The sequence below is a fragment of the Drosophila sulfurigaster genome, chromosome 3, assembly GCF_023558435.1.
Source record: "Drosophila sulfurigaster albostrigata strain 15112-1811.04 chromosome 3, ASM2355843v2, whole genome shotgun sequence".
In the NCBI taxonomy this organism is placed as follows: domain Eukaryota; kingdom Metazoa; phylum Arthropoda; class Insecta; order Diptera; family Drosophilidae; genus Drosophila; species Drosophila sulfurigaster.
In genome coordinates, this window is record NC_084883.1 from 29,912,013 (window position 1) to 29,936,425 (window position 24,413).

Consider the following 24,413-nt stretch of genomic DNA (forward strand, 5'->3'; position numbering starts at 1 on the left):
GCTGTAAGTCAATTGTGGCACACGACCACGTGCGTTGGTTGCACAAAAACTTTCCTCTGTTTGCTGGCAAACCACAGACAGGCTCTCACCACCTCAACGAAGACTGAGACTCAAACTGAGGCTGTGACTGAGGGTGAATAGGAGCCTTTGGCACTTGGGAGAAGCTTTAACAATCTTTCGTATTGACTTTTAATTTAAGACACAGGCTACTGCTGATGCTGGTGCTGCTGTGTGTGGCATCAATTTTCCAGTGCGTGCTCGTATGAGCTGGCTGGGCTTTTTATTGAGTTAGGAGATTCAGTCAAGCGTTTGCCTTGAACTAGTTTCTCCCTCCCCTCTCTCTCACACACACGGGAGCTCAACAGATCACACTCAAACGCAAACGCACGCTTACACACACACTCATTCATCCACTTGTTGTGCGGCTGCCACAAAACAATAAATTTTGCTGCTAGCATTTCTGCACGTCCGTGTCGCGTGTTTCTTTACTGTTGTTTAATGAGGTCACGATTAATCAGCAGCTGGCGAAAAGGACCCCATGACTGCTTTCTTTCCCTGCGCATTACGTATACGTACGAGTATCTCGGTGTGTATTTTGCTTTTGGGCCATTAACTTGCCTATAAGTTTTCTAATTAGCACTGCGCTTAAAACTTTTAACAGACCCATAGTTACGGTGCTTGGGATTATTATTAATTATGCATTTGGTTAATGTACTCTGCACACGCCTTCGGGCCAAGGCCCAGATAATTAAAATGCCGTCTACATAATTGTGTTTTAATTGAGTTGATATGCAATCATCACTTTTTTTTGTGCATACCATTTGAAAGCCAATTAGCTGGGCAACCAGCTTGCCTGACAAGCCTTTCGCTTGGCATTGGCAGTGGCTTTGGCATTCAAATGGTATTCATTGGCTTCAAAGCAATTTCAATTGGGTCTGCTTATGACATTCGCATTCAACTCTTCAACTGTCGCGCGGCTGTAAATGCCGCAATTATGAAACCACAATTGCGAATCGATATATGTCTCATGGAAATCAGTTTCAGCAACCGCGAAATTACAATCGCAATGGCGGATCAATATTTCTATTCAAGTCATCAGAATTCTTTGGCTACTTTTCATTTCATTCCTTCACAAAATTGCATTCTGGCATTCTTCAGCTTAATGAATTTTTAGCTCTACTTTTTGCTTACTTTAATGAGCAGCGTTAATTACATTCTTCACAAAGGACCACATGTCCTTACTCATGGTGTTGTTATACTTCACTTTTCTTTCTTATGCCAGGTGCTCCATTTTGGTGTCTGTTTGATATTGTGCCCATTAAGAATGAGAAGCGCGATGTCGTCCTGTTCCTTGCCTCGCACAAGGACATCACACACACCAAGATGCTGGAGATGAATGTGAACGAGGAATGTGATAGCGGTAAGTAGCAAATACTTGAAATAAGAAAACGATGATTAAAGGGTAAGCCATAAATTGCATATGGCCTACCAGACAAAAAAACCAAAAGCTCTCATTAATTAAAGCATTTCGTTTTCGCGCACAAATGTACAAGCAACAATTTCCAATTGACACACGTCCACATTGAACTCTCTCTCTCTTTGTCTCTTAAGTAATAAACTGTTCACACAGCACGAATCATAATGGCTCTTACACCCACAATCACACACACACAACATTTACACACCAGCACCATCAACAGCCACATTTACGGTCCCCTAAGTAAAAAAAAACAATTTTAAATAATCCATAAATTAAAAAAGCATACAATTTCCATAGAATGTGAAGTGTAAAATGTATTGTATTTTTAATGGTTAACCAACACGCATTGCTAAAGGTAAAATATTTTTGCAGAATGCGCTCATTATATATGCTATATGTTGATTTGTTTTTGCTCTTTTCGCACTGTCTATGTATTTTCAGTTTCTCTGTCTGTCTGTCTGTCATAATCAAGCACGCGTTTTTCTTATACGTACTTTTTACAAAGAGTCTCGTGAATTTGATATTGAATATGAAAATTATATAACTTATTTTTATTGTTTTAGTGATATTCCCAAGTATATTAGATTGCCAAAGATTTTTAAAATTTTGAAAAGTTAAACATAATTTAAATTCTACTTTTTATAAAGCAACAATTTCTGTTCACCTTCTTGTAATATTTATAAGAGCTGAAAATGAAAATCACAATTCCTTAGAAATTTGTATTTGTATTAAAATCGTGGCATGACTTTATGCTTTTTTTGGTAAGTCATCTTATACATGTCAAGTTTCGGAAATATCTTCAATTGTTAAAAATCCTTTCCACTGAATTCCATGTTTATTGATTTTGGTACCTCTGTAAGAGTATTTGAGCTTTGTCATAACGAATGTTTTTGCTAAATTCGCCTAACTTATTTCTTGTTTTTCTGAATTGTCACGTTGTCAACTTAACTTTGTCGGGAATGTCTCTTTGGTTAACCTGTCCAAGGTTTGTTAGTTAACAGCTTTTTGAATTTTGACGCATGAATATGAATATTTTAACAGCAAAACCGAACTGAAGCAGATTTTTATCTACTTACTCACATTCATTTCACATTTCCATTTTACCAACAGCGGTTTGACTTTTGGAGTTAGTTGGAGCTGCTTAAATGAAACCAAATTCACACCCCATTCTATTTTTAAATAAGTTGCATAACATATCACAGTATTAAATTCGAGAATAGTTAAATATAACTTATTGTCAATTCTTACATTTTTTAATGTTTATCATAAATTAATTTATTCGTATATTTTGGTAATAATTTGTTTATTTAAATTGCATTTAAAGCTAGTAAAATCGTATTGTTTGCTTTCCATTTAAGAGACAATTATCTATTGATTTTAATTAAATTTTAAATGAAATGACATTTTTCATATTATTTTTGATCAAAAATGTTCATTATAAAATATAACTACAGGCAGAATTTTAATTTTTATTTTTGACAATTAAATGAAATGTCAATTTCGTTGCAGCAAACACAATGTAATGACCGCTTTATTCATTTCCCATTAGTTGTGGAAATTCAAACGAAATGTTAAACAAATTGTATTTACTGTCACTTCTCTGTCCATTTGATTGTCATACCAAATAAATTCGAGTTGAAATTCAATTCGATTCAATGCTATTGTAGATGAATTAAATCTCAGATTTAGCTTGCAGTAATTACAAATTAACTAAGTAAGTTTCAGGTACTAAATTCAGTACTGGATGCTGGATTATGCATTAGGTATGCTCACAACTTCATTCACTGAATTAGTTAGCAGTACGGAACAGAAGTGAACAGAATCTGTCTGCACGAATCCCTAAGGGGTTGTCGAGTTGGGGGGGAGGGGAAGAACACAAAAAGAAGAATAATCGTATGTTTAAATATTGATGTACAGGGAGACAACTTCAACTCTGAATGGAGAATGGAGGGAGAAGGCCAAGAGAATTCCATGAGAACTGTTTTGCTTTTGTTTGATTGTTGTCTTTTTCCTTTTGCTCTGCTTTCATCTCATGCGAATGAAGTGAATTTATTCGCGTAGGTCATTGCGCATTCAAACTAATGCGGATTAGTCAGGACAACAGAGTCTGAGAGCAAGTTGAATTTTCGTGAAGGGTGACGAGGTCATTGTTAAGCTGCTGTTTGCCTGCACTCTCTGGCATTTTGAGCAGCAGGTTTCATCTGCAGTTTTTATTAGGATCATTATTCAGCAGTTGGCTGGAGTCTGTTGTTGTCACTGCTCTTGACTTCAATGTTTTGTGGTTTTGTGCGAATTTGCAGTCATGCAAAGGACGAGACAGCTGTCGTAATCGCTCATCGTCACTTTTGTGTTGTGCAATTTTAAATTATGTAAAAACATCTGGCATTGATAAGGTAAGCGGCAACCTTCACGTGATTATTCGATTACAATTTACAATTTCCAACGAAATGCAGTCGTTTTTGCTGCACGCATATTAATTACAGTTGAGTTCCATAACAAATTATTTGCCATTAATTTGGCTTAATTGAAATATCATAACATCGCACAATTTTCTGCAAATAATCTCTGATATTTGCGGTAAAATACAAATTGAGTGGCAATTCAAGCTCCATGGAAATATTGAGTGCGCCATATTTAGCATGCTTTAAGTCGGCTAATTAGCTTAACAATTTTAAAGAGATGAAAGCAGAAGCCAGAGAAAATGAGGGAACAACCGCACATTAGAAGGACATTGGACAACAATTTGAAGGCAATTGAATTATCATTCGGCTGACATTTCAAATGACCGTCATTTTACACATCATTAGGCCTGTCAACTGCCGCTGCTTAAAGCAATTTTTGGACGCCATGTGCGACGCTCTCTCATCTGTCTCTTCGACAGCATTTTCCACACTCGACTGAATCGCGCATATTTTCCTCTTTTTTTTGTTCATCGCACCAATATTTCTGTTGCTTTTTTTTGTGTTTTGTATGCATTAAGCGTACGCCACGTGTTGCTGGAATTTTTGTTTTGGGGATGTTGGATGGCATCCTCAGACCCCTAGAAAAAAAGGAGGAGAATGGCCGGGATCATTGAGGTGCCTGGCAGCTTAATTGGCATTTCGATATGACAGCAACGTTGGGTCATCGTTCGCTTTGGTTTGGTTTCGCTCGGCTCAAAACTGAAATGAAAATGTGTGTGTTTCAGACCCTTTTGGGCAAAACAAATAGCCAAACATGCGAGTTACATTTATAGTTTGCCGAAGCCTAAATACACTTACTGATATTCGGAAAGTAAATCTGGGACTGATTAAATAATTTAATTTTATTGCTCAATTATAATGTGAGTTACTTTGATGTAGGTATCCATGCCTGATACACTTTAGATAAATTTCAAAGCTGCCTTTTCATTCAATAGTCTCATACTCTCTTCAACTACACTTTCTTGCATCATTAGAATATCCTTTGTTGCCATAAAAAATGCTGCTAATAAACCGCACCAAAAGCGTTTTTACACTTTGTTACGACATCGAAAATTAAATCCTTATAATTAGTATTCTGCTTTGGCCCACATTTTGTTTTTTTTTTTCGTGTGTTTTTGTGTTTTGTTTTTGGGATCTAATTTTTCACAATCAAGCTAATTGTAATTTATAGCAGCACGCGCCGCCTTTGAGGAGGTAGACGAAAATAGAATTAAGTTAAATTTAATGAGCCCGCTTGAGGTTCAGCCTCAGTGCTCAGTCAGATTGCGGCTTGCTTTCATCCTTCAGCCCCATTAATAGAGCATTCCGACCTTGTTTACATAGCCGCCAAATAAACGAGTACAAATTTCTTTTTGCTGGTTTGAGGATTTGTCGGCAACTTATCATTCACCTCGCTGACTTTTCAGAAATATTATGTTATGTGTTTATTTGCTTGAAATTCATTTTCTGTTTGCATGTTGTGACTTGATCTTTTCGTGCCAATATTTGTTTAACTTTGTGAGCATGTCATAAAATTGATGAATTTACCAATAAAAATATTTGTTTTGCTGCTGTGCTGCACGCTTCATCTGGCTGTTTTCATGTCAATTTTAATTGCATTTTCCACAAACAGTTTTAGTGTTAATGCTGTATGACTTGTTGATATGAGGCGAAAAATTTGTGGAAATGAATTATTAGTGCAAACGTATGATTAGAAAACTTTTGCTGTTTAAGTTAACAAAGGTTGCTAAAAGGTTTTTTGTTGCGGTGTGCTTTGAAAGATTTTTCGAGGTAATAAACTTGAATTGAAAATGTCGCCTTCTCTTCTTTAGAATTAATATCAATCTGATTGCCAATTGTTGGTATTTTGACCAATAAATTGTTGAATGTAAATTCTCATTTGCCAAATGTAATTTTAAGTTTTTGTATATTTCTGAAAGTAGCATTAAAAAATCCATAAAAACAAATCATAAAATTCAAAAAGAATACGAGAATTTTGCATGTCTTGAGTCGAAGTAGAATAATATAAAACTTCTGTTGAGAGAATCTACTATAAAACAAAAATTCGCTTTAACTGCCAGACAAAAGGCAATAAAAACAAAAACACAAACTCACCTACACTCACACCCACACACACAGATTTATGGCCATACACAGACAGAGACAGCTTGTACTTTGTGTCGCTTTTTGAGGCTGAATCACATTTGTCTTTGTGTGTTCATGTGCACCTTTGTAGCTTATCGCTAACTAAATTAAAATTACCAATTGATTAAACAAAAATTAAGATTGAAATAATAAACAATTATTTAATTGTAAAATCGTATTTGTACAATTTTGTATATTTTCTTTCTTTGTGCTCTTTTTTACTCTTACTCTAACCGGCATCATTGTAATTAAACCGACATCAAAAATAAATAAACAAAAAAAAAACAACCCAATTCACCAACTACTAAATCCAAATTCCGTATAAAATATAAATAAAATAATAATAATATGTATAATATTGTCGACTCGCAAAACAACGAATGTGTGTATTATGTGTGTTTGCTCCTTCTACATAAATTGAATATGAAATTGAAATTGTTGTGTGGCATTTGGTGTTGCGACTCTGTAAGTTTTTGCCCTTACAGCTGCACTCCTGGGCGCTAGATTTCGTGCCGGCTCAAATGCCGGCATGCTCGGGTTGGGCGGTCTCCCCGGCTTGGGTGGCCCAGCAAATGGCGATGGAGGCGACGCGGAGGCCGGCGAGGGTAATAATTTGGATGTACCTGCCGGCTGTAATATGGGACGACGCCGAAGTCGTGCGGTGCTCTATCAGCTATCCGGTCATTACAAGCCCGAAAAGGGCGGCGTCAAGACCAAATTAAAGCTGGGAAATGTGAGTATACTCCACACACACACACACACATTGATCCACCAAAAGGTGCCAACCACAATAACCACGTTCAATTAAACGTGGGGTTTACATTTTGTGGTGTGTTGCTTCGACTTGAGTTAATTTAATTAATATTTTACCATTAACTAAAATCCTTTCTCTTCTCTTCAATATTTGATGGGAAATGTGCTCTTCAGAATTTCATGCATTCAACTGAGGCTCCGTTTCCCGAATACAAGACGCAATCGATAAAGAAGTCTCGCTTAATTCTTCCCCATTATGGCGTATTCAAAGGCATCTGGGATTGGGTTATACTGGTCGCAACCTTCTATGTGGCATTGATGGTGCCATACAATGCGGCATTTGCCAAAGCGGATCGCCAGACTATGGTTTCCGATGTGATTGTGGAGGCGCTTTTCATTGTAGGTAAGCTGAACGTTGCCAGTTAATATATATCTAAATTATTATCGTCATCGTAATCATCTTGTTACAAATCGTCATCACTCTTTTTTGGGAGGGTAAAATTGAATTTAACTTGAGCTTAGTTTTGTATTCTCTTGTGTCTGTTATTTAATGTTTATTCTATCTCTCTCTCTCTCTCTCTTGTGCGTTCTCTTTTATTGCAGATATTTTATTGAATTTCCGAACAACCTTTGTCTCGCGCAAAGGTGAAGTCGTATCCAATTCCAAGCAGATTGCCATCAATTATTTCCGTGGATGGTTTGCTTTGGATTTATTGGCTGCCCTGCCCTTTGATCATCTATATGCATCCGATTTGTACGACGGCGAGGTGAGTAATTGCATTTAAATTGCTTCAAGCCCTTCGATCAACAATTTTGTATCATATCCTATACTTTCGTAAGGATTTATGCTCAATTTGCATGTCACTAGCAATTGTTTTTTGCATGTTTTCAGCTCTATTAGTATCGGTTGAAGCGATGAGTGTGTGATGATGACATTTTTTTTTTGCAAATGTGCATGTGCTCTGCTTTTGAATGCAAATTGTGCCGAAAAAACAGTTTTTTATCGTCTGATACCACAGGCGAGCATTGCATAAAAGGATTAGTTCTGGATTTTATTTAAAATCAATTTACTTTAAATCGAGCTGCACGTATAAATATGCAGCATGAAACTAGTTTTAAGTCACCTAAAAATGCAATAATTGTTTTGTGTTTAAACGTATTTAAGCCGGCAATAATTGAGATATACGGGAGCTATGCATTTTTATATATAATATTATTATTCGTTAATTGTTTTGAGTTTAAAATTGGTAAAGCTACAAAAAAAAAAGAGACTTAAGGTATTTTTATATATTATTCATTTATTGTTGATACCGAGTTTTCTCTAATTGATATTCAAATATTTAAATCTTAAAAATCGAGACTTATCTCTGAATCAATTATTATTTGTTTTGAATATAAAATTATTTAAACCTACAATAATTGAGATATGTATGAAGTATACATAACGTACAACATATATTAATGTGTTTTTATTTAAGGTGTTGAGAATTAAGTAATTGTTTTCGACTTAAACTATTTTAAACCTACAGCCAATAAAATCTATTTCTCACGTAATTATTTAAATTTTTTAATCCGATTTTTTATGCTGCAGAGTTTTCTCTAATCTCTGTAATCTTTTAAATTTAAGTGACAAAAGTAAAGTTAGCTGTTATATTCTAATTTAATGCTGAAATTGCTAATCAATTTGATTAAATCGAGCTAGTGACTCTCAGTATCAATTCAATTAAAAATCAATTTAAGCGTATTTATTTGATTTTATCAACACACACACACTCAATCCTGCCTTGACTTTGCCTTGTGCAACTCGTAGCAAAGTTTTTCCACAAATTGCAGTGTGGCTTAACAAGGAACTTTACTCCAAGCAACGACAGCTAGAGATGTATAGAATTCTCTTTTTGCTCACTTCTTTCTCTCTTACTGGCATTAAATATTTAAGCCAAATTTGAAGTGGTAAATAGCATTAAGAGATTTGCATAATATGCATAATGCATGTTTCTCATCTTGTTGCCCATTTTTGGCCCGCTTTTGACTTGTTAAATGACAGACTGAATTGAATTTAAGCTTAATAGCTGTGAAATGTGAAAGGCGCACAGTGCTTTTGCAGTGCAGCACATTTAATTAAGATTTAAGTGCGCCAAGCATAGTTTTCATATTTATATTTGAGCTGTGCTCAACCTCATTTAAGCAGCTTTTCCTGCTATTTTCATTTCCCTCCTCTCCAACCCTTTTGAGTGCACTTTGTGCCCAGCAAGCCGGATTACAGTCGCATCCTGTCTCGGTTACATTTAGTCACAGCGAAGGGGGAGACTATAATTGAAGCTAAGTTTGTTAAAAATACGCTGCTGCTGGCATCATCAGCGCTTGAATCTGACCCCTAAAAGTATGCCACAACATTTTCCCAGTCTAACTTCCGTTTGAGGACAATCTGTATTTTTATTTTATTTTCTTTCTTTTTTCAAGTAGCACGTTATTTGAGGCTTTTACCGTGTTATTCTCTCTACTGTCTACTGTCTGCTGGGAGAATTCTCACTCGAGTCGAAGTGGTCAACGTTTGTCAGCGCGTTGATTGTCCGCGTCGAAAGCCGGAGCAAAAGTAAAGAACGGAAAATGCGCTGTCGCTGACATTATGGACATTTCAAGGATATGCTTATGGCTTCAGTTGCTATTTTTGTTTTTGTTGTATGTTTGTTTCAAAACCCCACTTGCTATTGATTTTATGCATTGTCATGGTTTTAATATCCAGTCAGCGGTGGGTCCACAGTCAGTTCATTTGTGGCATTTTATTGTTGGCTTCGTTACAACTTCCGGCTTAGCGCTGTTATGCTGATCAAATCAACTACGTTTTCTCTCTTCTCTTAGCTGGTGCGATGGGTATGCTAACCTAAGCATTTGACAGCTCTTAAATGGATGCCATAAAGTCAAAGTCAAAGCCAAAGGTGAGGGTAGCTCTTAGTCAATGCCTCATTCAGTTGGCGAAATTAAATCCAGCTAAAACTTTAGCTTGTCTTCTTCTGCTGTCTGTATATTGAGAAAAAAATGCGAAAAATGTATAAGTCTTAGCTGAGAATCTCAGCGTGTGCTAAGCTACGATTTGGGGACACCATCAAAAGTTTATTTTTATAAAACTTTAATGTGTTCTAATTGCAAAAATTACGATGTCACACGCTGCCGCAGTTTACTTCGTGTTCGTGTGGTGGAGAAAACTTTTTGCTGAGCAGCAAAAAGTCATTAATCAAAATGTTTTATTTCGGAGACAAATTCACAGACAAGACTTGCGCTTTAAGTTATGATTTTTTCTTTTTTCTTTAAGGACTTTTTCTTGCGTTACTTTGAGTTAAAGTGTTTTTGACTGAATCTGAGGTATTTGCTGTTTCCTTTTTGCCAGTTGTCAGTTGCCTGTTGCTGCATACCAATTTCTGGCTAATGCACTCGAAACTTTGCATATTTAGTTTATTTCAAAGTTTTAATTATCTTTGAGACCCCGAAAAAGATGGGTGCCATCAGCAGAAGCAACAGAAGCAGCAGCAGAAGTAACTGTAGCAACAGCTTGGCGAAACGGAAACGGAAGTTGCCATGACAGTCAAGTTGTGTCAAGTTGCCTTCAACTTATTGTTGGTGTTGCTGCTATTTTTGTTGCTGGCGACAAAGTACGGAAAATGCGTGTGTAGGCAGCGCGAAACTTTTGCTAAAAGCAACAAAGATTTTGTGGGAAAGAGAAAGCGGAGCAGCACAGGCATCGGCAGAAGTAAAAGTAAAAGCAAAGAAAAGCGAAAGCGCAGCGCAAATTGCAACATGAATTACAATTTGCTTGGCAACCGTACACACACTTTCCCACACACACACACACACACAAATACAAACGGATACGCCCACTTGGCTGGCGTGTGAGAAAAAGAAAAACCTTAGAAAAGAAAGTAAAAGCAGTTATTGTGCCGACATTCTTAAAGCAACACAACGCCTCCTCAGCATGTTTTCATAGCTGTCTGTTCAACTGTCTGAGTATATATTTTTTTTATAATACCCCTTAGTTTAAACTGCAACAATGGAGCATAGCGAGCTATAGAAATACTTTTATCTCTTTAACATTTGAGAACGAAAATCCCTTTTTTTCGAGGGTATTTTCTTGTTTAAGCCCGAGTTATGAACGCTTTTTTGTTTGTTGTATTTGCTTTAAATGCTTTGGCACAGCTGCTTGACATTGGCTGCGTTTTTATTAAATTTGTTGCAAGGCTGACGCTGCTGACACTGTTGCAAGCTGAAAAAATATGCTTAGACCACAGTTTTTCAGTTTCATTTTCAGTTTGCTTTCTTCTATTTGAGACTTTTGTGTCCGTTTTATAATGACGCCTCGTCAGCTACTCAACATTTTTCTAATCATAAAAAAATATATACATAAAACAGCGTGTGTGTGTGTGTTTATGTATCTGTGAGGGGCAAGTGGGACACGTGGCAACAGGCAGCTGACTTAATGCACTGTAAGGTTAAATGGCAGCTTTAACCTTCAATTTAGTCAACTGCCTCGACCCGGGGTCGCCTCCTTGATAAGCTTGTTTATGTTTACATTCGACTTTTTGATGACATCCTCTTTGATTTTTTATTTAACTATCCCTTCTTCATATTCTCCTTTTTTGCCGTTGCCACTCTCCTTTTTTATGGTTGAGCTGAGGACGGAAGTTATAATATTGTGAGGGCAGGAAATTGTAACGTGCTTCGAAATAGCTAATAAATGAGCATGTGTCAAATTTTTTCGAAGGCTGCCTCCCTCTGTTCTTAGATGTGTGTGTGAGTTGTAATGAAATTTACGCCCCAAAAAGTAGGCAACATAATTTGAGACAAACTACGAGGCACAAAAATTTTTGGGTCAAAATTATATTAGGGCCAAATGCCATTAGCTGTTGCAGACGACGGCGCAAAAAAATCCAAATCCAACTTGTTTATGCATTTTATTATTAAAGCGTGTAATAACTTTTTCGCAAACTTTAAAACTCAATTTTTACTGCTTTCATGCTTGTAAATTATACCCTAGAGTAGGGTCAAGAAGATGGCATGATAAGCTAGAGAGAGAAATTTGGGTTAAGGTATATTATTATATAGGACTGTGCTTTTTGCTCTAAAGTTGTAATCTTTATGGGCCACGACTTGAAATATAAATTAAAGGCTTAAACGAAGAGTCTCATATTTTTACGACTGCGTTTGGGTTTCAAGCTGAAATCAAGTTCAAGCACAATTCTGATGATGACTATCAGTTGCCACAAGTGGAACTCATTTCATATTCTCTTCTGTAAATAAATCTATTGAATTGAAATCAGGTCATGTTGCTGTAAGTTGTCTATGCCAATACCAAAAGTGCTTTGGCACATTATTACAGCTAAAGTGAGAACAGTTAAGAGAGCTGAGCTAGAGCCTAATCTTGTAGTGAAAATCAGGTCAACAGTCAACGGTTGCTGCTGCCAACTCCATGTGATGTCTATCACATGCGCCACACAAGTGGTCTATGGCTGGACAATGACTTGACTTTTTTTTGAATTGGTTTATTCAGAGTATTCAAAAGTCGAAGAGTTGTGCTTTTGTTGTTTATCTTTTGCATTCGTTATATGTTGTTTTTTCTGTGTTCTTCTGTGTGTTTGCATGCTTTTCGTGGTCTCTTTGTGCTGGCTGTGCGTTGACATCCTACAAACAATGTATCACGTCTCTTCTGCTCTGTCTATGAATTTTGCACAGGAATCGCATATTCATCTTGTCAAATTGACGCGTCTGCTGCGACTGGCGAGGCTATTGCAAAAAATTGATCGATATTCACAGCACACGGCCATGATTTTGACTTTGTTGATGTTCTCCTTTACACTGGCGGCCCACTGGCTGGCCTGCATCTGGTATGTCATTGCGGTAAAGGAGTACGAGTGGTTTCCCGAGAGCAACATTGGTGAGTAGCATCCCCAGCGCACACATATGGAGAACAACTGCACTGCAACTGCGACTGAGACTGAGACTGGGATACGGCCACAAAACTGGGGCATGGGTTAGGTAAAAAAAAAAATGGAAACAGAAACAGGCCACGCCAAGGTCATTTGCATCATCAAGAGTAGCAGCAGTGCACAGCGGCAACACTGTTACACACATAAGTGTTGTGTTTCTAAACGTGTGTGTGTGTTAGTTGGACAGTAATTTGGTTAGTTTGCCGCTGGCGTTGATTGTGTTTGCCTGGCTCGTCAAACGCCAAATGAAATTGTTTGCTACTAACTCAACCAGATACCCAACGCTTACACACACCTTACACGATTCACCATTTCACATGCACACGTCAAAGTTTAAAACAACTAAGGTATAAAGGGGGATATGACGGTTATTAGCACATTTAAATGACAAAGTTTTCGAACTTGAAGCGCAACAATATCAAATCAACATTTATTGTCATTTAAATGTGTGTTTGTGAGCCGCAAAAGTTTTTGTATTGTTGCTTTGTATACCCTGTAAAACAGTTAAGTACAGCGAAAGTGTTGAGTTTAGCACAACCCAAATTAGTTAAACATTTTTATTTTTCAAATTTTTTTAAATGGGAGTTCTCTGGCGAAAATGTTTTTTTTTTCTTGAGAATTTCAAACAATATTATTTTTAATTTATTTCTTTATTGCACTTTACGGCAGGGTATGAAACAGTTGTCAGACTTAAGCAATTTTGTAGATTAGTCTTTATTTATGCATTTATGCCACATGTAAGTGGATTTTCCTGTGAGGATTGTAATATTCACATCTGATAAACTGACAACAAGGCAAAATCACATACAAAAGCAACAAATTGCCAGTTACTTTTCACATCAATATGCTGTGAACATGATACGCATTAAATGCTCACAGTCACTCTCTGTATGTGTTTCTGTGGAAAGAGAAAATAAGGGAAAGAGTGTGTGAGTGAGGCAGCAAAAAGTTTCAGAAAACTGCCATTTGCCATTTGCCGTTTGCCGCTTGACGTTTGACGGCACACAAGGCTCTAGACGCTTCCGTTGTGCCGCCGCTTTTGGCCTAAACAGTTAGCCGGATTTGACACGCTCGAATCGTATCGTAGCATGTCCGTGCACTCTGACAGCTTACTGGCTGATACTTTGATGGACGGGCCGAGATAGAGAGAGAGAAAGCCAAGAGTCAAGCGTCAAACGAATGAGGAAAGTTTTTGGGCCAACTCATTGTCAGTTTAATAAGCAACTGAATTACATTCATATTCACATTCACATTCACATTCACATTCCCACTTACATTCACAGACTTGGCACATGTGCCTGATTTACTAAATAAAGCTCTTTGGTTTCTTTTCTTCTTTCCATTTTCTGCTTTCTTACATTTTTGTCCTATTAAAATGTTAAAGTCTTGTTCACAGGTTGGCTGCAGCTGCTCGCCGAGAGAAAGAATGCCTCCGTTGCCATACTGACAACGGCGGAAACTTACTCGACTGCGTTGTATTTCACATTCACCAGTCTCACTTCGGTGGGATTTGGCAATGTGTCGGCGAATACAACGGCCGAGAAGGTCTTCACCATTATAATGATGTTGATTGGCGGTAGGTAGTCTCATAATCATCACCATCATCATCATCGTTCTCTCTTTTTGTGCTCAGACGACATAATATTAAATATGCGAAATCATAATTTACTATTTTCTGAGACAATTCTTATTCGCTTTCTCTCTCTCTTCGTCTCAGCTCTGATGCATGCTGTGGTGTTCGGTAACGTGACGGCCATTATACAACGCATGTACTCACGTCGCTCCCTTTATGAGAGCAAATGGCGGGACCTGAAGGATTTCGTGGCTCTGCATAATGTGAGTATCACACGCGTATGAAAACCTTAAATTCTCTCAGGGAAGCATTTACGCGTGAATTGGCGTTTTCTTGGATTTGTTTTATATATCTTCATTGTTTTTTGAGTGCCACAAATTGACACTTCAAACTAGCTGTGCGACTCATCAGCTGTCGATTGTTGATGACAAAATCAAGGAAATTAATTTTTACCAGCAAACCGTGCAAGCAACTCGGTTTTATTGAAATGCAGCACACATTGGCCATATGCCATACGCACCATTAGCCAGAGCGTGTTATGATGCCATGCACAAGGTCATAAACGAGCGATTGAGTTAGCTGTGTGGTGATGGAGGATGTGCGCTGTGGTTGCCAACAGAGATGCCAGGACGTCGACGACGACGAGAATGTATGTTTAGTTTCGAGACGTGCTCGAAAGTTCTTCAACCTGTTGATGAGACGATGCTACGCTACGCCACACCACGTCGACACGTGCAGTCATAATATCACCGCAACGTGAAGCTCCATTAGATGCCATACACTACACCACACACATGACGTATACGTTACACGCTGCGCATCGCAGCGTAATTAAGTGCATTTGTGAGGCTGCTTGAAAATGCATGCAAATGAAGTGAACGAATGCACATAAGAACGTCGAACTCATTAGCTGGCTGCGACAGCAGAAATCCACATAAATTAATTCATATTTAATTCTCTTTTTTATACTTACCGAGTATGTGCTCTTGCTTCTCTTGCTTGTTACAGATGCCCAAGGAGCTGAAGCAGCGCATTGAGGACTACTTTCAAACGTCATGGTCACTCAGCCATGGCATTGATATCTACGAGGTAAGCAAACCAATCCATCCATAGTCCACTCAACCTGGGTTGTTCATATGTTAAATCATTCATACCCGAAAGTTGTCGACACAGCATGAAATCTTTGCCATTCGCTTCGAATATGCTTGACTCCCGTATTCGTAGTATTTTGATATGTCTGTGCCTTTAATTAGGCAAATGCCTGTAGGGTATCGTTCATATACGTGCGTTTATGTGTCTGTATGTGTGTCTGCGTTCATGTGACTTATTGATTGGCATTGGGTTAAATGGCAAAAGACTGAATCCACTTTGATTGCATGTCAGACAGAAGGCAGATAGATATATGCTACTGTTCACATGCGGACAGGCGGTTGTCAGAATAATATGCTTACTCAAATTATTTTTTTAGCTTAATGGTAGTTTTGATAACTGATAAATGTATGCCAAGTAAGTCCTCTAGAGCTTTTTATAAAAAGAGCATAGCCATTTGCCATAAAAAATTCGTTTCTGATGGCAACCACATTTTTGAAGAATCATAAATACTACTATTATAATTGTATGTACCAAGAATTTAGCTTGAAAGCTACACTTGCCATTCGCTTTTTATATTTTCGGGGATGGATATGGCAAAAATCTACGGGTAGCGGGTATCTGAATACATCAATACTACCAAATCCTTAACAACTTATTGAGCTACCCTCGCAGCTACTGAAGCTACCAGCAGGTGGTTTGTGTGGCTTGCCTTGATAGCGAGCGAGTGCTCTCATTCGAATGCTCGAAATTGAATATCGCGTTGCATAAGTATGAATATACATTGAATGCATCATTTAAGCAAATGAATTGATTTTACTCTTCTCGACATTAATGTTCATTTTAACTGAAATATCTAACGGAAAGTTTCAGCATTTATTTTACGCAAAGCAATCATAATTCTATTTGTTTGCTTCATTAAATCCCCAGAGCAGCGGGAGGTAAATCCATTTAACTTATAGTCCAACTTTAAGTTGGGGTCACGCTCTGCTCAACTTTGTGCTGCTGACAGCACGCAAAAAAGTATCTGCAAGGACGAATCGAAGGGCAATTGTTGTTGAACAACTATTGATGCTACCTTAACTGCAAATTGACAATAAACGACGATTGTTGTATGAAGTGCATTTTCGAAGTTGCTAATTATCAATGGTTTTAGTTTTTTGTTGATCCTTCCTTTTTTTCTATATTCATGTTTACGTCGAGTTCGGTGCAATTCGATTGCCTTGGGCTGCAAATTAATTAGCGCATTTCTTGGGCTGCTAATTCACAACATGTACATGAGCTCGTATCTCAAATGAACGACGGCCCTTTGAAGTTTGGCTATCTGAGCTCTTGACAGCTGCTGCCAAGTCAGTCAGTTGGTCCATCAGTCAGTTCATCAGCCAGTTAGTCAGTCCGCTTGAGACCTGTGAGAGAGAGGGGGGCTCTCTTTCGTACAAGTCTGACAAGCACAGAGCTTACAATTGCTCCTACCTAAATTCGAGCATGTCTAATTAATTTCGGCTTTCAGACATTTGAATAAGTACAGCTTCTCTAGAAATGTGTGTGTGCGTTTTTTGTTTTGCAGTGGAAATTAGTGTCTAAAGCGAGCTTAACTTGTTGGAGTATTTATCCCCAGCTAAGTAGCAAACAATTTTAGGGATTGTTATTTAAATGAAATGCAACATTAATTGAAGGGGTTTCAGTTAACATTAATTCATACTAGTTAGGATAAGTTTACAACAAATTAAATAATTTTGTAAGTTGCAAATAAGACACTTAATCTGGCTCTTTAATAATTAATTGTTGGTGAGATTAATATTGGTAATTAGATAATAAATGACTATTTAATATAATAATTCATTAGTACTGATAACTTCTTTTATTTTTAATTAACTTTTTTTTTCCTAAAATATAACTAGCTTAATTGAGCAATATTGAATGTAATAAATTAGTCCACTTATTTGAGTTTTTATAATTGATTGCTGATGAATTTAATAATGGCAATTAAATAATAAATTAGCTCATAATATAATATTTCATAAATGTTGATGATTATTTGTAATTTCAAAAAACTTATTTTCTTAGAACAATATCCTATTTTACAAATAAATCGATTTGATTGGCTTTTATGATTGTCTGTTGATGAAATTAATTAATTAGAAATCAAATGTCACTTAAATATATAATGTGTTATTTTATTTCTAAGATATAATGTTGTTTCAAGTATCATATTTCCTTTTAACTTATATATGAATTTATCTTCATTGCTTCTTCAGAATATTTTTCTTATTTATAAATTACGTATTTCAATTAAATCAGCTCCTTTGTGCAGCTGACTTGCTCGAAAATTTGTATAAGCTTTTTTGTTAAAAATCTGTTGGAAATCAAATTTAATTGAATTAGATTGGAAAAGCATGAATTACGAGTGTGCCCGATGCATACACTAACATACTCACACACATTTCAAGCACACACTTTCACTCACACACTTTTCACGCACAAAATATATAGCATACATAATGGGGCGCCAGTTGCCAGGCAGTAAATTAAATTGTTAATTTATTGCGCATGGAAATTAACTGGCAAAATGTCAGAGACTCTGCCTCACTTCAATGCCTCTCAGACTCTTCAGCCTTTGTGTGTGTGTGTGTGTGTTGCGTGTTTGCGCGTAATTTACATGCCTAAAAAGTATTGTAACGCCCCCCTTTCGTTTAGTTTTGTTGCCCCACCCCAACACGCCCTCTTTTTGAGTTGCCTTTAATGGCGGCATAAGGCTGGGCAAGTTTTTGGCCATCGCACGCAATTAATGTAAAATATTTTACACTTCTTTGGATCTTGTGGTTGAAACACACACATAAATAACAATTCAGCAGTGCTCTGCCCTGTGGGAAAATGTTCCATTAAATAAGTAAATATTCAAAACACACTCCCACACAATCTCACTTCGAAAACTTATTTAACTTTTCACATATTTCCATTGCTTTCACATACTCTACATTTGCCGAAAAATTGCTTAAGCTCATGAGAAGCTAAACGTTTTGTCTCTGAGATTTAAACGCTTCTTAATTCAGCTTTCCTTTTCACTACACATGTGCTTACATTGAAGTTAAGTGCTTAACATAGTTTCACCAGTTCCAAATTAACTTATAACTAAAAATTATAGAATACATTACTCGTATATTTTAATCCTTTAATTTTTAATTGGCATCAAATATTATAATTATTATTCTCTTTGCTAGAGATTTTTATGAAATATAGTAAATTACTTCATATTGATATTTGCTTTAATACATCATTGAATTAACACGTGTTCTAGAATTTTTCAATTCTCCATTTAAAATACTACGATTATTATGATTACTAATTCTCTTTCATAAAGATCAAATTGATTTTTGCATTTATCTATCATTGACTTAATACATTTTATATAATTAATTAATTCCCTATTTAATAAGCTTATACTTTGATATATGAATTTTTGTTTTTACTTGTTTAATTGCCTTTTTATACACATTTTTAATAATTTGAATCATTCTTTGAATTAAGAGATTATATGATTTATTTAATACTACAACTTTGGTGATTTTTGCCGGTGATAAATTCAATGCAATGTGATAGTTTGTTTTTATAGAGTACAAAAAGTTCGCTCATCCAATTACAATTAATATTGCTAGATTTCGCCACTTGTTTGTATTGCTTCGTTTTGGTAAGTTCTGGCCTATGTCAATTTGAATAATGGCCACAAAACACACTAGTAATTTCCACAAATACGCAAATATTCAGTTGGTCACACACATATAGACAGACACATTTCAGTTGTGCGGCGATGCGTGGCATAGTTCTAGTGGCATCAATGAAGCACAAGCCGTCATCTATTTTGATAGAATTTTGTAATTAAAACTTTGGGTGATTTGTGTGATAGAAATGCAAATTTCAATAAATATTTTCTAAATATTTGTTATTCGGCGAAAATTTGCATCTAAATTCTATAATAATAATAAAGACTATTTTCAAATGAAACTCAAAATGTGCATGTCTTTTTTGTTTGTATTCACAGCAAAGTAAAACAACAATATGTGAATAGAAAACATTGTCCAGCTTTAAGAGTGCTCAGTTGCTGTTTAAGCTTTGCTGATTTCTTTTGTTGTGTTGTTCATTTCTCAATTGCAACTTGAAAACATGAAGCAATGTTTTCTTTTTGACATAGAGCTCACTCTCTCTCAATCTGTCTGCTTTGCTAGCTTTTGTCCTGTTTGCTTGTTTGTTTATGAAGTCATGTGTTTTTTGCGCAAGAACAAAATTTTCATTCTCCTTCACGAGCAAAATGTTTACTTACGCATCTCGTTTATGGCATGTTATCAAACAAATTACGTCAGGAATACGCACTCTCAAATATGAATAATATACATTCATTCATTCAGCGCAGCGCGTTGAGGACAATTCAACGATACAACAGATGGTATTGTACATATATTCTCTAGAGTACAAGCTCATATTACGTATACGCCTGCGTTTCGGGTCTCTAAGCCCAAGTGAAGCAGGCGAAAGTGGATGGAAAGCGGACCACAGAAAGCAAACTGTAAACAAACAAGTCGCAAAAGCTTTTCAATTTTCATATTAATCCTCTCAACAATTTCATCCCAAAAAGATGAGAAAAGCAGAAGAGTGCACAAAAAATAAATAAAAACAGTTGGTTTCACCTTGGGGAAAGAAAGCCACCAATACAAAGATATTTATTTTGCGTATGGAGAAATGAAAGAAAATGGCGGGAAAAACTGCATGGCGAAAAAATTGTCAAATATATTTTTACAATTCAATTTACACCTGTATGTGAGCAAGAGTGTATATGTGTGAGTGAGCTTGTGAGTGTGTAGCTTTAAAGGATATGTAAGTTTTGGGCTCTTGACACTTGACACTCATGTTTACCATTCTACTTGTTGTGTGGTACTCACACATTCTCTTCACATTTATATTCATCCACTTTCTCGCTCTCTTGTGTTTCCCTTTTTTCAGACGCTGCGCGAATTTCCGGAGGAGCTGCGAGGCGATGTCTCCATGCATCTACATCGTGAAATATTACAGCTGCCGATATTTGAGGCTGCCTCTCAGGTACGTATGTGTACTATATGCATACCAACAGCTGTGAGTGTAGGTGTATGTGTGTTTTCCCTTGTGCTTTTCATCTTTTTTTGCTGGGGGTCGACGACGCTTTAAAAGCTATAGAAAACCCATCCAGACAAATGGACTTGAGATGTTGATGGCATTGCTGAAATAATCGGCAGCTAACTTAAACGGGGCAGGCAAAAGTCAACTTCGAGCTTAGCAGACATTTTACACACCCGCACACACACATACACACAAATTCATGTAGATGGCAGTTACAGTTACAGGTGAAAGTTTGAGCCGAACAACGCATGATTTGCGCGTGTGTGGCTCTTGGGCAACAAACTCGATACGGGAACGGCAACAACTGAAGCATGAAAAAGGTTTTAGGCAAAACTTTTGGCCACAGCAATACACAAAGTGAACGCAAAGAGGAAGTTAGAAAGAGAGTAACCAGAAAATAGAAAGAGACAGAGAGTGGGACAAGTGAAAGCGAAATGCAACCGTGCGAGTAGTGATGCTTATCGTAGACGACAATGTCAATACCCTTGTCATTGTGGCACACTAAGCTTGTGTGTGGCAAATGGTGCTAAAATAAAAGTATGGGCGTGTATGGAGTGTAATTGATTTTTCAATTAAGCCTTACTTGCATTATTGCCACAGGGTCATTGCACATGAAATCCGGAAAGCTTCTCAAACATTTAGCTGGCAAGTTTTGTGTGTGCTCTGCGGGCGAGTCCTTTTGATAAGACAAGTTTATAGTTTGAACGCTGCAGCTCAGCACCAAGTAGAAGGCAAAGATAAGCGAAAGTCAAAGAAAGAAAATCTCAAAACAATTATTCAACTTTTGGCAAGTACTTTGCGAATGACTTAAGTTTTGCAGATTTCGTACCTGGCCGCAGTTTCGGTTGATTAAGGAAGTGTTAAGGGCAAATAATTCGCAATGTCAGAAAGTCGTAAGACTTGCAAACTTAATAAGCTAAAGCATTCACAGTTGTGATTCATTCCTTTATTGTTCACTTTTTGCCAGCGAAACCATTCTTGGAATTTTGAGAGCTTCACTTAGCTTGTTATGATGAGCTATTCGCAGTTTTGTTTTTTTTTTCGCAAGAGATTTTTGAAGAGACTCAGCTCGAGTAGCACATACTTCAACATAATATAATCTAGCTGTAAGCGGAAGCTAAGTCTTGACAGTGTCCTTAAATATGTGCTTAATAAGCTGACAGATAGACTGAAAAATGAAGTGACAGTAGTTGAAGAAGAGATTGAGAGCGAGAGCGAGAGCAAGTTGGCAAACTGCAAGTTAAGTTGGTGAAATAGTAAAAGAAATGACAATGCGCTATGTCAACAGACAAATAATAATAAAGCTTATTTCGAGATGGCAAACAAAAACCACTCAACAGCAAAAGCGCGCTTTAAGCCACTTTTCGTGGCCGTGGTGCCGCAAGCCTCTTCTGTCACAGCAGCGTGTTGCAAGTGATTTGCTTTTCTTTTGCCAGGGAACTGAAACTGACTCGCAGTTATGCTTAATGCTCACTCTCTCTCTGGCTCTTGACCGACGACTACAAACTGTAGCGCAAATCGTATTTTCACGCATTTCTCACTTTTGTATTTATATTTATTTGTCATTTGCAGGGTTGCTTGAAATTGTTGTCGCTGCACATAAAGACAAACTTCTGTGCACCCGGCGAATACTTAATACACAAAGGCGATGCACTCAACTATATATACTATCTGTGCAATGGCTCCATGGAGGTGATCAAAGACGATATGGTTGTTGCCATTTTGGGTGAGTATTCTTTATGATTACATTGAGTGGCGTTCGCGTTTAAGCGTTTCGAGTACTATACACGAGTACTTTCGAGTTTTCAACTCGCATTGAAGCTTAAATTGCCCATGTTTTCTCATTGTGTTTATTTTGTTTGGGGGCGTTTATTGAACTCAAACATTGAAGTTCATTCGCCTATTCGATGCTGATGTTGTGGCGGAGAGATTCACAGGGATTCATTTGTACGTTAGTCAGGCAAAGGCGAAGGCAGCTGCTTATTTATTCATTCACGACGTTGCCTAGACAAATAGCAGCTATTTTTATGCTTATTGATTCTTTGCCTAGCGACTGACCTTTTGTTTTCTATCTTTTATTATCTATATATTTTTTTTAAATACCCATCTCACACTCGTACTCTCAACCCCACTTATAGGTAAGGGCGATCTCGTGGGTTCGGATATAAATGTGCATCTGGTTGCGACCAGCAACGGACAAATGACCGCCACCACCAACAGCGCTGGACAGGATGTTGTCGTCCGCAGCAGCAGCGACATAAAGGTATGTTATCGACCCCCCTCAATGACACTGGCCGAAGGTGGCAATTAAATGGCAATGAGAGTAAGCATTTTATGACAGCAGAAGCTGTATCTTTATACAGAGAGTACATTTAATGTAGCTAGTTGAGTCAAGGTTGAACTTCATGTGCTTCTTAAGCACCTTTGTTTAATAGACTTTAACAATTAGATCCGCATTTAAGCTTCGATTTATTTTTCTTTGTTTTGTTGTCTTTAAATATTTTATAGTTCGTATAACATATGTATTTAGTGGTATTATTATTTGTATTATATTTGATGTGGCTTTATATAATTTTCTAATTCTAAAAAAATGCTTACATTTTTCAATTTAAATAAATTTAATCTAAAGTAAATATTTGCTTTAAGTCCATTTACGCTTTCCACATAAAATATATTTTTTAAGAACATGATTAATTATATTTACGCAAGCATTCATTAATCAAATCATTAATCAAATGCCATTGAAATATGAAATTTAATCTGTTAAATTACTAAAGAGCAGACCTTCATTTAGATAATTTTCGCACAATAAACGGCCTTTTTAGTTAATCACAATAATCTACAGTTCGTGCGCAAACTTGAAGCCCATGTCATTGCACTTGTTCGCTGCAGCTTCTTTGTATTCCAACGCTGAGTAAACTTTACGGTTATGGTCTTCGGGCAGTTAGAAGTCGAGCGTGCCCGTGGCCCTGTGTTAGGCTATTGCTCGACGGGTTGCGTGGACTCGTAATTAAATAGAATTTATATTATCTTTATTTTTATTTGCAGTTGTTTATTTTTAGTTGAATTTTTTATTTAATACGCGCTTTAATTTTATTTTTATCGAGCTCAGAGCTTGGCTTTTAAAGCAGCTTGGGCTTTAAGTGTTTGGCATTGTTATTTTTACCGGTTTTGTTTATTTTCATTATTTTTCTTCATTCTTCATCATTTTTTTTTTGTTGGTCTGTTTGCCTGTCGTAAAGTTTATCAGGCTGAGCGCAGACGACGAAGAAGATGGGAAAGAAGAATGCGAAGTCGAAGTCGATGGCGACGACGATGGTTCAAATAACTTAAGAACACCCGTGTTTGTATCTACGTCGATTTTTCCTTCTACTTGACTGCGTGGCAAATTCAATATTTTCTTTGAATATTATTTTCTCTCACACATTTATTTTTTTTTTGTTTTTTATTAGTGTCTGGAACGTTGCCGCAGAAGCCAAAGGAATTATGTGGCGAACACACTCTTGTATTTGCACCCGCTATCTGTTATAGTTAATTAATGGAACAATGCGAGCAGCAGAAAAAAAAAGAAACCGCAGGCAATTTGCTTAAATTTTAATTGAGAGATGATCGCTTAATTAGTGGGAAAACGTTTCAATTAATTCATAGTCGGGGCAAATGGGAATTTGGGAAATGGAAAATGGAAAATGCTTCGCGCATTATTTGCCGCTTTTCATAGTCATTTATTATTATTTTTGCATGTTTTTCTTTGGCTTTTGGTTGTGCCTCTCTGCTTTCGCGTTCTCCTTCGCTTTGTGCCAGGTTTATTT

At 36.9% G+C, this 24,413-nt stretch overlaps 1 protein-coding gene across 4 annotated transcripts in view; it reads left to right on the top strand.

Annotated features, from left to right (window-relative positions):
* Positions 1-24,413, top strand: part of LOC133841770 (potassium voltage-gated channel subfamily H member 8) — a 63,754-nt gene that overhangs the window by 34,679 nt on the left and 4,662 nt on the right. For 2 of the 4 annotated variants that reach the window (XM_062274486.1, XM_062274485.1), the window contains exons 6-16: positions 1,283-1,420; positions 6,537-6,799; positions 6,994-7,222; positions 7,423-7,586; positions 12,541-12,742; positions 14,179-14,370; positions 14,512-14,630; positions 15,376-15,456; positions 20,452-20,547; positions 22,177-22,330; positions 22,743-22,867. In XM_062274486.1, the coding sequence (XP_062130470.1) occupies positions 1,283-1,420; positions 6,537-6,799; positions 6,994-7,222; positions 7,423-7,586; positions 12,541-12,742; positions 14,179-14,370; positions 14,512-14,630; positions 15,376-15,456; positions 20,452-20,547; positions 22,177-22,330; positions 22,743-22,867 (1,763 nt within the window). The remainder of the gene's footprint in view (positions 1-1,282; positions 1,421-6,536; positions 6,800-6,993; positions 7,223-7,422; positions 7,587-12,540; positions 12,743-14,178; positions 14,371-14,511; positions 14,631-15,375; positions 15,457-20,451; positions 20,548-22,176; positions 22,331-22,742; positions 22,868-24,413) is intronic. The other 2 variants (XM_062274487.1, XM_062274488.1) reach the window with 2 other exon arrangements.